Source organism: Sinocyclocheilus rhinocerous, unplaced genomic scaffold (assembly GCF_001515625.1).
Source record: "Sinocyclocheilus rhinocerous isolate Xijiao unplaced genomic scaffold, SAMN03320098_v1.1 scaffold1755, whole genome shotgun sequence".
Lineage (NCBI taxonomy): Eukaryota > Metazoa > Chordata > Actinopteri > Cypriniformes > Cyprinidae > Sinocyclocheilus > Sinocyclocheilus rhinocerous.
Window position 1 is genome coordinate 141,839 of NW_015627247.1, and position 18,211 is coordinate 160,049.

An 18,211-nucleotide genomic window follows, 5' to 3' on the forward strand; every position below is an offset into this window, starting at 1 on the left:
TTTGACTTTAGCGTTTCGTTATGAGAACTTGCACAGTCATTGGATGCATCGAATGAATGTGAACACGCTTCAGTTTTTGCACCGTAGTAAAGTTGACACCCAAATCATTTGCTCTTCTAATAAACTTGTATTAAGAGTTACTTTGACGGTACCCATTCAGCCACTGCAAGCATCAACGGAGATGTCTTTTATTCCTAGCATACTCTGAACACTACTATGTTTTGCGTACATCCCAGTGGCTTGACCGTTGGAGATATGGAGATGACGGCGAGTGTCTTCCGGTGAAATTTTTACATTGACACTTTTAAAAGAGGAGCTCCATTGTCTCTAGGCAGCGAAAGTGCAGAATGAATGTGTCGACTGAAGATTCAAATCATTATGATGTCCAGTGTTCCGTTTCAGAATGAATGTAACAACTTAAGATTCAAATCCTTATGATGTCCAGTGTTCCATTTTAGAAGATCCCAGTCATTGTGAAAAAGATGTTTTGTTCGTTGAATTAGAGGGACTGTTGAGGTGTGGAATAGATATTCATGTAAAAATAAATGTAAGTATCTGGATTCAGTGTGACTCAGGTGAACACTCAATTGTTAAAAAATAAAGCCATTTCGGGTCAAAATGACCCGATCAGAGGATGAAGGTTAATCTAGCGGAATATTGAGTCTCTGATAACATTTCTAATAGATAACGTTCTAATTCCATCTTCAAATAATCTTCTGTCCATGAGCTACTGCTGCTTTCTTCTAGTCTTAAAGGGATATTTCACCCAAAAAAGAAAATTCTGTCATCATTTACTCACCCTCCAGTTGTGCCAAACCTTATCAATTACTTTCTTTTGTTGAACACAAAAGAAAATATTTTGAAGAATGTTGGGAAACAAACATTTGCTGGTAGCTAATGACTTCCATAGTATGGAAACAAATACTATTGCATACTATGGAAGTCAATGGCTACCAACAACTGTTTGGTTACCAACATACTGTACTTCAAAATATCATACAGGTTTGGAGCAACTTGAGGTTGAGTAAATGATGACACATTTCATTTGGGTGAACTATCCCTTTAAGCCAGACTATTTTCGCCACTATTTTGCTGTGATCGTTAATGATATATATTTTTTTTTTGTAGGGCACAATTGTGTCTGAAAAAGGGAGACTATGAGAAAGTATAGACATCAGCGGTAGATTTACGTACCAACAAAGCTGATAAACTGGCCAATATTTCATATTTTCAAAATAATATTTTGAGTATAATATAATTATTTTTAATATTATTTTGTATTAGATGTTTACATTTAGTATAACTATTAACCATAAATAGCATTAAAATGCAATATGTTTTTGTCATTTCAGGGCACAATTTTGGATTGCTTGGTGTGTCACGTACACTGATAAATTGTCTTCATTTGACATATTTATGGACAATATTTTTGCGAAACAAATATTTCATTATTTAGCATTCCCTTCACATTACTATTAACTTTGAGTTTGCTCAGTTCCGACATCAAGCAGGTGAAAAATTGGCCACATTAGCGAAACGGCTTGCTTGGGTTTATATGGAACCATTTCGAAGTTAGGTGCAGTCACACTAGACTGCATTATTATTTATTAAAATAAGAAGCCCTAGAACATGACATCATATCCTGCTGTGCATATTCATTGCTGGGTCTAATGTAATTTTACATGCTTGACGTCTATGTGACACAACTTTCAGACCGTCTTGCTTTTATTCAAGAACTCTGCAGTCATATTGTACAAGCAACAATCATAAATGATTGCTTTAGTACAGAATGATGCACATTGCAACCGAAACTGCTGATCAGTCAAGCAGCCCGATTGCTGGTGCATTTTCATTACAGTTCTGAAGACACCTTTTATCTTTACTCTGAGTTATTGGGCCCTTGAACCATAAAAAGACCTGTTACGTGACAACAGCTGCAAAAGGCGTCAGTTCTGCCTATGAGCTTGAGAGACGACAAGATAGAAGTGTGACTATTTTACAGCATCACTCCCTCTTTATAGTACATCGCGCTCATCTTTGCCCTCTTTTGCTACATGCTTTGCTTCCTTTTTCATAAACTCCTCATCTTTCATCTCTCTCCAGCATCATCCATCTCTTTTTCTCTTTCACCTTGGATTCTCTTCTAGGTCTCATCGAAGCTGAATGATTTGCATTAGTGCATTCAGCGATTCATAAGTGTTTTGTAAGTGTGTGTGCAAACTTGTGTTGATGTATGTAGTTTATCAAGCCTGTTTGTAGCTATAAGTGTGTGTTGTAACAAGCGTTTGCTCCCCGTTTCTCCTTTACGGGGCCGTTCAGAAGCCCTTGATATGGCAGTAGGCCTCAAGGCTGGAGAAGAGGATGTAGAGGAACCACAGACCCAGAAAGAAGAGTGTAGTGAGCAGGCGCGGGACCTGAGGGCCGCCCAGCTCTCCGCCGATAGACGGCCGGCGGCGGAACAGCAGCACCCCCATGCAGATGAAGGCAAAAATAGTGAAGAGGGTGACGGAGAAGGCCATCGAGCCAGGATCCACGTGAAAGCGCTTGCCCTGGATGGCCCAGTACACGGCCGCCACGGACCAGGCCACACCAATGCCCAGAAACACGTTGACCGCGTTGCTGCCTGTGACGTTTCCCACGGAGGCGTCTGCGTACTGATCCTGAGTAGCGGCGACTTTACTGGCAAATGTGTCTGAAAGAGAGAGACAGAGAGCATGAGAAAATATAGACATTGGTGGTAGACGTTTATATCGACAAAGCTGATAGAATGGCCAATATTTCATATTTTCAAATGATCAAAATCAGCCAGTAACTTTTACAAGAATTTCTGGATCGAATCGAATCTAATTGAATGTAATATAAAAAATAGTGCTGTCAAACGATTAATCGCGAATAATCGCATCCAAAATAAACGTTTTTGTTTACATAACATGTGTATGTACTGTGTATATTTATTATGTATATCTAAATACACACATATGCACGTATATATTTAAGAAAAATATATTATATTTGTATATTAAATATATTTATATATAATATAAATTATATAAACATATACATGTAAATATTTTCAAAATATATACTGTATGAGTGTGTATTTATATATACATAATAAATATAAATAGTACACACATATATTACGTAAACAAAAACTTTGATTTTGGATGCGATTATTCGCGATTAATCGTTTGACAGCACTAATAAAAAAATAATAAATATTTATAAAAAATAAAAAATAAAAAAAGTATCAAATATTGACATTTAATGTAATTATATAATTATTAATAATAACACTCTAATGCAAAATAAATTTTAATGTGAATTTTAGCAGTTTTGCGTACAGGTATATGCCATTTACTTTCACTAAAGTGTAATATAAACCACTATATACTACTGTTCAAAAGATTAGGGACAAAAATATGTTATTCATTTTTAAAAAGGAGTACTTTTATTCATCAAGTATGCATTAAGTTGATCAAAAGTAACCGTAAAGACATTTATAATAATACAAAAAAATTCTATTTCAAATAAATGCTGTTCTTTTGAACATTTTAATGTAAAAAAAAATCCTGGAAAATATATATATGATGGTTTCCACAAAATATCTATCTATATCTATCTATCTATCTATCTATCAACACTGATAATAATCAGAAATGTTTCTTGAGCAGCAAATCAGCATATTAGAATGATTTCTGAAGATCATGTGACACTGAAGACTGGAGTAATGATGCTGAAAATTCAGCTTTGATCACAGAAATAAATTACATTTCAAAATATATTCAAATAGAAACCAGTTATTTTAAATTGTAATAACATTTCACTTTTGTTGTTGTTGTATTTTAGATCAAATAAATGCAGTCTTGGTGATCAGTCATGGCTTATTTAAAATAAATAAATAAATAACTCTTAATGACCCCAAACTCACTTTTATCACTTAAAAACCCGAACAAAATTAACTGTAAATAAATAAAATGTTCCTTTTATCAAGTGAAAAGTGTGTTTTGTGCATTTTTCGTAATCTAATGCAGTGAGAAGTGTCTAAACCCTTCATTATATCCTCAAGCACACCAGGGATAGAAGTGCCCAGAGCGACGAACACCACTGCGGTGACGGTGTCCCGGAGGCCCACGGTGCAGCCGAAGTGTGACGCCAGGTCTCCGATGATGGCAGTGAGGAGGCCGATTACAGTGATGGACACCACAAAGCAGGCCCAGCCGTTCCAGTACTCCGTGGGCGGAACGAACGCGAACAGAACCTTCCAGAACACCGTCAGGACGTGCATGAAGTAATCGTAGCAGGACGGGAGACGCTCCTCTCGACCCTCCTCTTCATCTTCATCTCCATCACCTGAGGATGCCACATAATTAATAAATTACACTAAACTCTGGCCAATTCTACATGCACGGTCATTACCATACCTGACCACCAGATGGAAGGGTCACATCACAAACAAACTTGTTAGATATGTATATATAGTCTCATGGAATTGTAATTTTAGAAGTTAAAATTCAATTGTATGCGTTCAAAAAACATAAAATAAATCCAAAAATTAGGTGTAGAAACAATTTTCACTCAAGCAAATCAAATACAAAGAACTGACATGTAACACATTGAACTGAACATGACATTTGAAGGAGAAAGACTGAAATATTTTCTTGTAAATCATACTTCCATGAGCTTTATTTACAACTTACGGACCAGTGTTATTTTAGAATCATTGAGATAATATTATAATTTTTATTACTATTTTGAATCATTGTGTATTTTATATTTTCCTTTTTAATTTTCATTTCCCAGTTTTAGTAATTTTACTGTTTTGTCATTTTAGTAGTTTTTTCTATATACCTATATCGTTTTTATTGATTTTTTAATTTAAATTTTAGTTTTATTTAGCACATCGAGTTAAACTAAATGAAAATGAGAAATGCTGCCTTTGTAACTAGCTGATTTTTTTTTTTTTTTTAGGTTTTATTAGTTTTACTGTGTGTTTTTGTCACTGTTAGCAGTTTTTATGTCTATATATATTTTTAATATATTGTAATTTTACATTTTAGTTTTAGTTATTTTAGTATATCAAGTTAAACTAAATGACGAGTTGATTGCAATTTTATTTTTTTAGTTAACATTAATTATATTGCAAGTAACTTTTTATTAATGGTTTCAATTTTAGTTTCAGTTTTAGTTTGCTTGTAAAAAGTTAGTTTTAATTAACTATACTAACCCTGGTATAGACTATTTCTATGGTACTTTTAGCAACAGTTTTAGTCATTATAGAAAATGGCATGCTGGAAATTCTGCACTATTTCTTTTTTGTATTCCATGGAAGAAATAAAGTCACAAAGGTTTGGAAAGGTGCACAGAAATGTCATTTTTAGCTGAGCTCTTGCTTTCAGACTGTGCATTGCTGAAGCTTCTGAGACGGAGCGTTAAAAGAGCAGCTTGAGAATGTAAGAGCCTCATTATGTGTTTTATTAAGTCTGAGAATTGCTGAGGGAATGAAATTTATACGGTGTGACTCATACAGTGTATTCCAATTTCAAAAGAGACCAATTAAACATCTGACACACTCATGAGGAGCACATAGGTGTGTGAGACGGACCTGCGCTGACAGTCACGGCCTCCACGAACTGCTCTCTCCAGGAGTGAGTGCCGATCACCAGCGCCAGGTTAGTCTTCTTGATCAGTTTATCAACCGTGCTCTGAAACACAGCACAGATCACTCAAACATTCACACCATTCAGCACCCAACTCTGATTTTCTGCTCAGTTTTGATTTTTTATCCGAGGTTGTTCACATGACATAAATGTGGCCCGTATGATCAGGGGTAACTATATCATACAATGGACGTATACAGTATTTTGCTTTGATGTCACAGCTCAGGATAATCACTAGTGAAAGGATTGGGACTGTGCTTGTCTTCGGGACCCTATCATCAATGTCATTTTCATAATATCATTTAATATAATGCACAATTATGATGATCATTGCATTAGACAAAAAATAAAAATAAAAATAAATAAATGGTATATATTTTCAGAACTGAGAATATCAGATTTAATGTGATTTTTACTGTTCATAAAGTTATAATAAACATAACATTTTCAAATAAATGCACAATATAATTTATGTATGATTATTATTATTATTATATTTATTATTATCATTATTAGACATTTTCAGAATTGAAAATAGCAGATTCAATGCATAATTATGATTATATATTATATATACATATTTTTATATTTAGTCATTTAGCAGACGCTTTTATCCAAAGCGACTTACAAATGAGGACAACAGAAGCAATCAAAACCAACAAAAGAGCAATAAAATGCAAGTGCTATGACAAGTCTCGGTTAGCTCAACGCAGTACGTAGCAAGGTGTTTTTAAATTCATATATATAAATATATACACACACACACACACACACATCCATATATATATATATATACTGTATATATATATATAATCTTTTAGATCTGAAAATATCAGATACAATTTTTTCCTGTTCACGTTTTTTTTTTTTTTTTTTCAGAACTGGCCCACTTTCTGTTTTTCAATTAATCACTGTGCATTGAATATTAAATAAATTAATACTGGACCACATTCAACTGTCATGTGAACACACCAACACTTTAATAATCTCTTTGCATCCTCGCTTCTGAAGTGCTGGCATCAAATATTACTATCATGACAAACATAATGAACCTGACAACTGTCCTTTTAGCACCACCGATATGATAAATAACACTCTAAAAAAAGAAATGATATGAATGTAATTTTTAGATGAGAATACCGTCAACATTTGCTGTCATGAACAGAGCCGACAATCATAATGCATCATTTCACTCTGGGTAATCAGTAAGCGGGAACTTCAAATGATACACTGTAAAAAATAAGTGTAATTTTAACTGTAACATTTTGTAAAAATGCTACGGAAAAAAACTGTTAATAGGTTAACAGTAATTTCCCGTACTATATACAGGGAAAAACTGTAAAATATCTAACCAGACATTTAATGTAATTTTACAGTAAAATGCTGTTAATTTTACAGTTTTTAGAAGTAAAAATAACAAATCAATGTATAATTTACAGTCAAAAACAGTAAACTGATATTCCCAGAATTCCCTGCATGACACTCCACATTTGAAAGTATTTTGTTTAAATAATCATGTTTTTTTAATAGTTTTTGTTATTAGTTATGTATATTTGGGCTTTATGTTACATCTTCTGTCGTTTAATGAAAGTTTAATGCATTATTTAAGTATCATGTGTGTTACCATGATGGTGTTTTGTGTTTGCATGAATGACTCTGTGAACCTTCTATATATTAGTATATACTTCTGCTTGTGGCGAAGCTACTTGTGATGAGCTTTGATTCTTCATGTGGCTTTCTCTTTTACCACCTGCATTATTATGGTGGTTGTCAGTATGTTAAAGGTACAAAACAGATTTTAATAGCAGTGTGCATTGTTGAATTTACTGGTTTACATTCAAATTTTCTTGTTTGTAAATTACAATTTTATACTGTAAAATTTATTTTTATACCGTAAATGTGTTTACAGTTTTTCTGTATTTTTTACAAAATTATTCTGGCAACCACAGCTGCCAAAATTATTTTGTAAAAACTACAGAATTTTTTTTACAGTGTATTTTTGTAAATAGTCATAAACAGTTATAATTGAAAATCACTCACTGCATATGTATAAAAAAATCTAACCATCATGTGCAGGAATATATTGGGAATCTACTGGGAGTCTCAAGCTGTGGGCCAGTATGACTGATGGATGTGCATTTTTCATGCTGTATAACACATAATCTATATATAGAGCTCTACTGTACTGTACATGAAGGTCTGTTCAGCATGCATGATTTCACCGTGTGGCCTCATGTCATGTCTACAGAACAGATGGAGGAAGAATAGGGCTGGGAGATATAGCTGAATTATTACATCTGGTTTTTTTTTTTTTAATAAAACAAAATAATAAAATAAAATATGTTTTCAAATGATACCTTACAGTAAATTAATAGGACTCTTCAATAAAAATAAATAAATAATAATAATATGATTTCAGATGTGAATACTTGCAGTAAATTCATAGGACTCCTTGATCAATAAATAAATAAATAATAATATGATTTCAGATGTGAATCCTTACAGTAAATTCATAGGACTCCTTGATCAATAAATAAATAAATAAATAATAATATGATTTCATATGTGAATCCTTACAGTAAATTCAAAGGACTTCTTGATAAATAAATAAATAAATAAAATATTGACTTACTATTTTATATATTTTCAGATGTGAAACCTTACAGAAAATTCACAGGACTACTCAAATAAATAAATAAATAAATATGGACTGACAATTCTCAGTGTTTTCAACTGTGATAGCTTGAATTCATAGGACAGCTTGATAAACAAACCAAAAAAAAAATTAAATATGGACTCAGTAAGTTCACTGTTTTCAGATGTGATACCTCATGTGACTCATTGATAAATAAACTAAACTAATAAACTAAACTAAAATTTAATTAAATATGGGCTCACTAATTTTACTGTTTTCAGACGTGTTATAGGACTCCTTGATAAAATAAAATATGGTCTGACTATTTTTTATTTTTTTCAGACTTGAAACCTTACAGAAAATTCACAGGACTCTTTGAAAATAAAATAAAATAAAATATGCTACTTTCAATGTTTCCAACTGTTACCTTAAATTCATATGACTCCTCGATCACTACCTCCAGCCGGCTATGCTCCCCCAAAACAGGTTTCCCCATCTCTGCTATCTTCCTGGCCTCCTCCTCCTCTGTACTCAGCTGCCCCTCCGGATCCTCTGAAAGCCGCAGACGATCAAAGAAAAGAGACACACAGAAGACAGAAAAGAATAGATGAGATACAACAGACAGGAAACGGAGAGCACACCCCCTACCTGTCAATCAAAAACACAACAGCTCCAGCGATCAATAAGACGCCACGTATGACAGCACGACACGCACGCGAACAAAACAACACAAGCTCTGAGAGACTTTCTGAATGCATGTGTGCCAGACTGTGAATCTACCAACTACAATGCTGTTTTCAACCCATTTTACTTCTGTAAAGCAGAGTAAAAACTGAGATTGATTGTCTGCGTCAGCTAATATTGAGATATTTTTTGACTTTCTGTCTAATGGTTTGAACTCTCTCTCAACAGTCAGCGTTTGATCCCGCTTTTCACAGCGTAATCACATCCCTCATGGGTTCTGGGAAGCTTTTAGCCCCTCTCTCCTCTCTGCTGAGTGTGTAACATGAGGGTTAGTGTGGACACATGTCAGTTGATCAGAGGTTGATCTGAAACCTTACCTTGGTTCAGCAGCAGGGCTGCGTGATGTAAGGAGGGACAAGAGAGATGGAGTTAGTGCTGGAGATGAGTTTACTCCATTAATAAACACACATATACACACACACACGCATATACATGTATGTATCCCATGACTGTGGCTCTGCTCCAAACCTTAGTGAGCTGCTTCTCTGAATACTAAACCAGCATCCTAACAAAAACAGCGTTTCATAAGTGACTGATCTGAAACGCTCAGACAAAGAGCGCTGTTCACATCACACACGCAAGCAACACTGCTGCTAACAGCTGAATCCATTAGTGTCAAATAGTTGACTCCAGCAGAGCAAAGACCCTTTAAGGCAAGTCAGTGCATTTGGTGACCATCTCAGAAACACCCTCAGGCTGCTGTTTTACAGTGATGCAGGAGCATCTGCTGTCTACTGAAGGAGGAACGACTGGAAAACTGTTTGTCAAGATCACATTTCAATGTCAAATCAGCAATAAAGTCTAGCAGAAATTATGCATGCATGCATATTATTTTTAAGGGGTTGCTAGGTTAACAAATGATATTCTAAATCCTAATTTTACTTTTTTTGTTGTTGTTGTTTATGATGGTGATTATCATTATTATTATTATTATTAATACCCAATATTTGTTAATGCTTTTTATAATTTAAATAATAATAATAATAATAAAAAGCATACACAAATATTAAGTGAAATATTTTATTTTTTACTTGATAAAAACTACAAACACTATGCAAATAAAATTACAGACGCTCTATTTTCTCTTGATACTTTTTAATACTGAATAAAAATAGTTTAATATATAATTAAAACTATATACAAAATAGTTTAATATATTTATAAATGTATAATTTAAATATCTTATGTTTATAAAAATATACTTGCATTTTATATGTACATGTATTAAAATGTACATCTAATATGTTTTGATTTTAATATGTTGATTTTATACATTGCTATTATTATTAAAATGCCAATTTAAAACATAATGGGTAATATTTCATTTTTTTATTTTTATATTTGTTTTCATTATTTATTTATTGTATATAATACAATGTATATACAACAAAAAAGTATGTAAGCATAATATATATGCAATGTTGCCTTATATTGTGGTTGAAAACAAGGTATCTTATACAATCTTAAAAAGCAGCATCATTTTGCAGCCTGGAACATTCCTATGAAGCCTAAAAATGCTGTCTAGGAAGGCAGCTCATTAGGGCTGGGAGCGGAGCCAACTGTATCGGAAATCACTTGAACCCGAATGTCAAATGAATGCCCAAAACCACTCTAAAAACTAATAGAGTTAATCTCATAGTCCTTATAGTGTGACACTGTACACACACCTGAGATTCCTCTCTTTAGCCAGCGCGGTTCCTCAAGAACGATGAAGAAATTCTCATGTTTCTCGTACTCTTCATCATCAATGATCCTCACCTGAAAGGTCTGACTGCACACGCACACACACACACACACACACACACACACACACACACAAACAAATAAAGGCACAAAAACATGCTCACACAAATCATGGAAAATATCAGCATTTAACTCATTTCAAAAGGTTGCATGTCAATATTTAATCACATTCATACACTCACATACGCTCACACTCACAATAATGTGTGCAAATATAAACCTCAATGCACGTAAAACTAAATCCACAATGCTTTGTAAGGGCGCTAATTTACTGAGTGGTGTTGGATTTACCTCCAGCACTGACAAACACAGGAAAATCGTAACGTTTAGTGCTCATCCATAATGTAGGACAGTGTCACGTTCATCCGGCAAAGACAGAAAAAAGACTCCAGACAGACGGAAGCGTTGCATCTGCTAACGATCTTACTGACTCACACATACTAAGCACGCAAGCATCACTATCAATATCGCTCGTACTCCAGGGATTTGAACAAGCATCACTGAACATGAGTGATACCTCAAAAGAGAGGGATGAGCTGTTACTTTACAAGGAGATTAGACGCTAGATCTTCAGCTGGTGGATGAACAAATACTGACTTATACTGGAGGAGGAACCCCAGCCACAGGTGGCAACCACTTAGAGCACCCTAGCAACTGCTTAGCAACATCCTAGTAAACTCTCAGAACACCCTAGCAACCACCCATTGCACACTAGCAACTCTATAGCAAACACTCAGAACACCCTAGCAACTGCCTAGAACCTCTCTAGTAACCACTCAGAACACCCTAGCAACAATCCAGAATGCCCTAGCAACTCTCTATTAACCATTCAGAACACCCTTGCAACTGCCTAGCAACTCTTTAGTAACCACTCAAAATACACTAGAAATTGCCTAGAAGCTCTCTAGTAACCAATCAGAACACCCTAGCAACAATCCAGAATGCCCTAGCAACTCTCTAGTAACCATTCAGAACACCCTAGCACCTGACTAGCAACACTTTAGTAAACACTCAGAACACCCTAGCAACAACCCAGAGCACCATAATAACTGCCAAACAACTCTCAAGTAACCAGTGAAGACACACTAGTAACTACAGAGCAACTCCTTAGTAACCACCCAGAACACCCAAGCAACTTCTTAGAAACCTTAGTAACCACCCAAGCAATTGCCTAACAAGTTATTAGTAACCACCCTGAACACACTAGTAACTGCCTAGCAACTCTCTCTAGTAACCACACAGAACACCCTAGCAACTCTCTCTAGTAACCACTCAGAACACCCTAGCAACAACCCAGAGCACCATAATAACTGCCAAACAACTCTCAAGTACTGTAACCAGTGAGGACACACTAGTAACTGCCTAGCAACTCCTTAGTAACCACCCAGAACACCCTAGCAACTGCCTAACAAATTACCAGTAACCACCCCAAATACACTAGGAACTGCCTAGCAACTCTCTAGCAACCACTCACAACACCCTAGCAACTCTCTAGTGACCACACAGAACACCCTAGCAACTCTCTAGAAACCACTCAGTATTCAATTGCTTAGAAACCTTCGAGTAAACACTCAGAACACCCTAACAACTACATAGCGATGCCATAGACTCAGAACACCCTTGCATTGTGGAAGTGAGTTTTTGCACAGACACACACTGATTTCCTCCGTCTTTTCTTGTGTTTTTCACACTCACGTTGTCTGGTCGTTGGTGAATTCCAGCTCTCCGTGCGTGTCCTCATAGTCGACCCCTCCCCCTTGGGCCGTCCCGTTCTCCGTGTGGTACGGAATGATCACAGTTCCGCGGGCGCCAGAGTTCCGGACCACTGTTACCTCCATGGTTCCCACGCTCTCACTCACTCGCACCAGGCGGTCTGTGAAAGTGAAGATCCCTGCGTGGTCGTCGTCCAGGATGGTGACCGTGGCCATCAGCGGTTCCACCAGCCGGGCCTTGGGAGCCTGATCCGTGTCATCACTCTCAAACATACCCTCCGCATCACCGACACGCAGGTTCAGCAAACGCACAAAGAAATGTTCGTCTTCCTCAAAGATGTCATCATCGATGATGCCCACCTAGAAAGACAGACAGACTTTCAGTAAAACGGTTTTGCTTCAGTAAATCTCAAGAACACAGAACTAGTTCTTGGACATAGTACATTAGGGACTTAACATTCATCTCACATGGATTTGTAGAGATCTGACATCTCTGATCAACGTGTCCATCACTCTGAATCCTTTCTCAGTCTTTTTGGCAAAGAGTCACTCATTGTCACTCAACCAATGACAGACACTACAGCACTGTTGCCATGGATTTACAGCCCTGTCCATCTCTGTGGAGTGGATGTTTTTCTAAAAGGAAGTATACTACATGAAAGACAGAGTTTTTTTCTTTGGAAGCTGTTGTTAAGGTACTAAAGCATTGTCCTTGGGAATTGCCTGTTCATAAAAGATTCCTATTAATGGACGTACAAGAATCAGTACTACTGTAGATTCAACCTTTTGGTTGAAGAACTTTGCTGGACCAAACTGTATGTTTTGAACATGTTCTAAGAAAACTTGCATAGAAAGCAACTTTCATGCAAAGTTTGGATGCTTAAGACAATCCCAGTTGAGACCAGATCCACTAGCATGTAGTTCAACTTATTAACCAGCTAGACCACCTTAAACCATCTAATGACCATAAATGAACCCATGTAAAACCACCTACTCTACTGCTTTCAGTTGGACCAAACTGTATGCTGTGGAAAAGCAGTATTCTTAGAAAACTTACATAGAAAGCTACTTTCATGCAAAGTTTAGATAATTGAGACCATCCCAGTTGAGTCAAGATCCACTAGCAGGTAGTTCAACTTATTAACCAGCTAGACCACCTTAAACAAGCTAATGACCATAAATGAAACCATGTAAAACCACCTACTCTACTGCTTTCAGTAGGACCAAACTGTATGCTGTAAACATGTTCTTAGAATACTTGCATAGAAAGCAACTTTCATGCAAAGTTTGGATACTTTAGACCAGGGCTGTCCAAACTCGGTCCTGGAGGGCCGGTGTCCTGCAGAGGTTAGCTCCCCAGTTGAGACCAGATCCACTAGCAGGTAGTTAAACTTATTAACCAGCTATACCAACTTAAACCAGCTAATGACCATAAAGGTGGACGAAGTAGAAACCATGTAAATCCATACACTGGTTTCAGTTGGACCAAACTGTATTTCTGTCAGGACCACTATCGTCAAAGGTGACAGACAATTAGCATACAGTTTAGATTGGCGGTATGGTTCTATTCTGGGCAAGAACTCCTTGTGCATCCATGCAGCCTAGCATGGATGAGAGCAGAGAGAGCAGCGATAACCCCCTTAGGGTAACAGAACAGAACCAACATATTGCAGATATCATTAATGTTCAATAATTTAATGAACACATTTTAGAATTAGTCTGATTCAAAGGAGAATCAGAAGGCAGAATCCTGGCTGAACGAGAGGAGGAATTGGGGATGGAGGAGGGTAATTAGCTATTAAGCAACGCGAAAGCGGCTGATAATACTGAAGGAGCTTATATATGGGTGCTGAGATAGGTGTCGTATTCCTATAGGTAGACGTGGATCAGCGGAGAGTTAACTGATGCACGCGTGACTCACATGACCTGCTAGAACTAACGCTACACTTGATGTTGCGGACATGTTCTTAGAAACTCATGTAGAATTAAACTTATATTACCTCAAAGTTCACACAAATACTGATTTGATGATCAATGATTGGTGTCACTTCAGAGTATTCAGATATTTGACACCCTCCCCTATTTAAGAACAGATCCATTAGCAAGGTAGTTCAACTTTTTAACCAGTTTAGACCAGCTTGGACAAGCTAACGACCATCTACCAGTTTCATCTGGACCAAACGGTATGTTGTGTACATGTTATTAAAAACGAACATAGAAAGCAACTTTCATGCAAAATTTGGATACTTGAGACCATCCCAGTCGATTCCAGATCCACTAGCGCAGGGGTGTCCAAACCTGCTCCTGGAGGGCCACTGGCCTGCAGAGTTTAGCTCCAACCATAATTAAACATACCTGAAGCTAATCAAGCTCTTCAGACTCACTAGAAACTTCCAGGGAAGTGTGTTGGAGCTAAACTCTGCAGGATGTTAGCCCTCCAGGAGCAGCACTGGACACCCCCTGCACTGGCAGGTAATCAAGTAAATTAACCATCTAGACAAGCTTGGACCAACTAATGACCATAAGGGCTAAAGTATAAGGGTTTCAACTGTAGGTTAGGTTTTCAGATGGATTTTTCAGCTAATTTTTATTCTCTCCTTTCACTCCTCCTCACCTTAATTTCTTTCCTGGTTTCTCCTGGTTTGAACACCAGTGTCCCTTCGCAGTACTCATAATCTGAGCCGGCATTGGCTGTGCCATCTTCCGTACAGTAGTCAACGTAGAAAGTGCTCTCCCCCAGGCCTCCTCGACACACCACGGGTATCATGATGGTGCCACAGTTTTCCATGCACTGACTGTGTATGCTCTCGAAGGAGATGCGGCTGCAGACGGCCAGGTCATTCTCCTCTGAAGCCTCATCGCAGCCTGCCACAACAGCGCGGCGAGCGTGATCTGCTGCATGTTTCTTCAGCACATTACCGGCCCCGATCATCATGCGCGTGGCCTGGACACGGTAAAAGGCGCGACTTTTCTGCTGATGGAGGAGGGCGTAGTAGTTGGCCAATTCCATCAGCTGATCCAACTCCTTATCTGGGTATTTCTGCTTCAGGTCCTTCAGGATACGGATCACCTGCCAAGACACATTCAAAGGTCAAGGAAAGTGCTGTGCAATGAAAGTTCTGTCATAATTTTTTCACCCTCACATTGCTCCAAACCAGAAAATCGAAGTAGCTTTCAAATCTAAAAGTTTGTGAATATTCAAACTTGATCCCTTAAGACCCAATATGCCAAGTTTGACATCAATGACACCAAACAGCATTGGCTCTCGCACATTATGATTCATTGACAATTGTGAATTAGATATGAGAACTACAGTAAGAGTAAATATTTTTGTACAAACAACTTGGCCTGTTCCCCACATTAAGCTATTCCTTTACTTAAAGGGGTCATATGATGCGATTTAAATTTTTCCTTTCTCTTTGGAGTGTTACAAGCTCTTGGTGCATAAAGAAGATCTGTAAAGTTGCAAAGACTAAAATCTCAAATCCAAAGAGATATTCTTTGTAAAAGTTAAGAGTCAACCACGCCTACCTAAAACGGCTCGTTCTAACACGCCCCCACATACCTACATCACGATGTGGGAAGATTTGTTCAGAAAGGCGAGGCATAGAGGAGAAACAATAATGTACAGTATGTGGAAAATAATGTGTTTTTTGAACCTTAAACCGCATAAACACATTTCATTACACCAAATACACAAAATAATATTCTTTATAGCAACATCATATGACCCCTTTAAGAAGACTTGGAATATAGCTCTTTAGCCATATGGACTTCTTTTATGGATATTTTTTTACAGAGCACAATATGGGGCATGGTAATGGAAAAAATATGAGATGGAAGAAAAAAATACATTTCAATGTATTGCATTATCTTGCAAAGTTTTTGCATTCTCTTGCATTACTCAGAGAAATTTGCATTTGAATGCAAAACTTTTCGCATTGTCTCGCAAAAAGTATTGCGTTCCTCAAAGAAACTCAGAATGGAACAATTTTGCGAAAGAATGCAAAAGCATTGAAATATAATTTCTCATATTTTTATTTTATTATATTTTTACATTATTATATTTTTAATCTCATATTTTTTTATCACAAATATTTTGCGAGCAAATGCAAAGTTTCTCGGCTTTATAGGGATAGGCAAAGTTTTTTGGGGGAATGCAAAAACTTATAAAGTTAAAAAGAGAACGTAAATGCAATAATTGAAATAATTTTTCCTCCCATCACCATACTTTTTAGTACAGTGTCTCGGTTTGTCAGGATGAGAAACATGTGGACCAAGGTGAACTTCCTTGTATTTATGACTGTGTGTGTGAGTATTGATGTATAAATGTTTATGTTTAAATGACTGTGTTTGTCTTTTCTCACTTCTTTACGGCTCTCGTCCAGGTCCTTGGCACCATCCATGTAAACGGTCGTGCTGTTGGAGTTGGGTAGAGTTGCCATGGTGCCTGTTGTGTTGCCGGTTCCATCCTGGCAATGTTCCTGTGTGCCGATCCCTACGGCTCCGCCCCTCAGTGGAAACTTGCCGTCCATCATCATCTCCATACCTTTGGGGGTCATGTCCCCCTCGGTCTCCACAACAACCCCTGTCCTTTTGTCGGCACGGTAGCGCTTGGACATGTATTTGTAGAAAAGAAGGCGCCGGTCAGCGATCCAGGCCAGAATCACACAAACGGGGAAATAGCAGAGAGTGACCAGAGCTTCCCATACCTACAACACACACGTCAATACAGCAAACACAAAGTAAACAGATAAACAGAAAGTAAACCAGACTTTGAAAAGTAAAGACCACAGCAAGCCAAAAAAAACAACAACAACAAAAAGCACTTGCTACATTAAACTTTAAGAGACAGAGACAAACAGCATGGTACCAGCTTGCTTCACTATTACAGATGACTCAATATGGTCTTGTTGTCTGAAGTACCAGTAGATAAACAACATTTATACTCATTTTATGTGACTTGGTAAAGTAGAAACTGTTTGTCACACAAATATTGTACTTGCAAATATTGTACAAACATTTTTGGGTCACATTTCAAGTTAAAAAAATTTAATATTTTCCATTTTAAAAAAAATTTATTTTTAGGCAGGTTAATGTGTTTTTGGCACTGTTTTTAATTATTTTCATTACATTTATGCACGTTTCACTGCCAAATTCTCATAAACATAATGTGTCCAGATAGTTACTTTGGTTTTCCGGTAATTCTCAATGTTCTCATTGGTGATTCTCATTAGATTCTCATTACTGTATATCATTATTTTTCACATTTCAGTAATGAGAAAAATATTTTTTTAGCCATTCACTAATGAGATTTTGGATTATCTTAACTGTCATGAAAATAATGTCACAATTCTAAAACAGGGTTCATTTTCTTTCACACACACACACACACACACACAATACAAACACACATCACCATATATATTTATATTTACACACACACACACACAAACACACACATATACAGTGGTGTGAAAAAGTGTTGGCCCCCTTCCTGATTTCTTTTTTTTTTTGCATGTTTGTCACACTTTAATGTTTCAGATCATCAAATATATATATATACATATATATATATAAAAAATGTCTCTGTGTTTAATTTTTGTTGTTGTTCTTTTTGTATTATATGCATGTGCTGTATGTTACTTTGGATATAACTAAATGGATGTCCACATTTTAAAACTGAAAAAAGTCAATAATGATGTTTATTTAAGGGG

The 18,211-nt window shown here is 36.6% G+C and overlaps 1 protein-coding gene across 3 annotated transcripts in view; it reads right to left on the reverse strand.

Annotated features, from left to right (window-relative positions):
• Positions 1 to 1,286: 1,286 nt before the first annotated feature.
• The window catches only part of LOC107725154 (sodium/calcium exchanger 2-like), a 28,636-nt gene continuing 11,711 nt past the window's right edge, over positions 1,287 to 18,211 (reverse strand). For 2 of the 3 annotated variants that reach the window (XM_016534323.1, XM_016534340.1), the window contains 9 exons: positions 16,862 to 17,206; positions 15,109 to 15,564; positions 12,478 to 12,854; positions 10,707 to 10,810; positions 9,357 to 9,374; positions 8,723 to 8,847; positions 5,606 to 5,705; positions 4,075 to 4,353; positions 1,287 to 2,692 (listed from right to left, as the gene is read on the reverse strand). In XM_016534323.1, coding sequence (XP_016389809.1) covers positions 2,316 to 2,692; positions 4,075 to 4,353; positions 5,606 to 5,705; positions 8,723 to 8,847; positions 9,357 to 9,374; positions 10,707 to 10,810; positions 12,478 to 12,854; positions 15,109 to 15,564; positions 16,862 to 17,206 — 2,181 coding nt within the window. In that variant the 3' untranslated portion in view covers positions 1,287 to 2,315. The remainder of the gene's footprint in view (positions 2,693 to 4,074; positions 4,354 to 5,605; positions 5,706 to 8,722; positions 8,848 to 9,356; positions 9,375 to 10,706; positions 10,811 to 12,477; positions 12,855 to 15,108; positions 15,565 to 16,861; positions 17,207 to 18,211) is intronic. The other variant, XM_016534331.1, reaches the window with a different exon arrangement.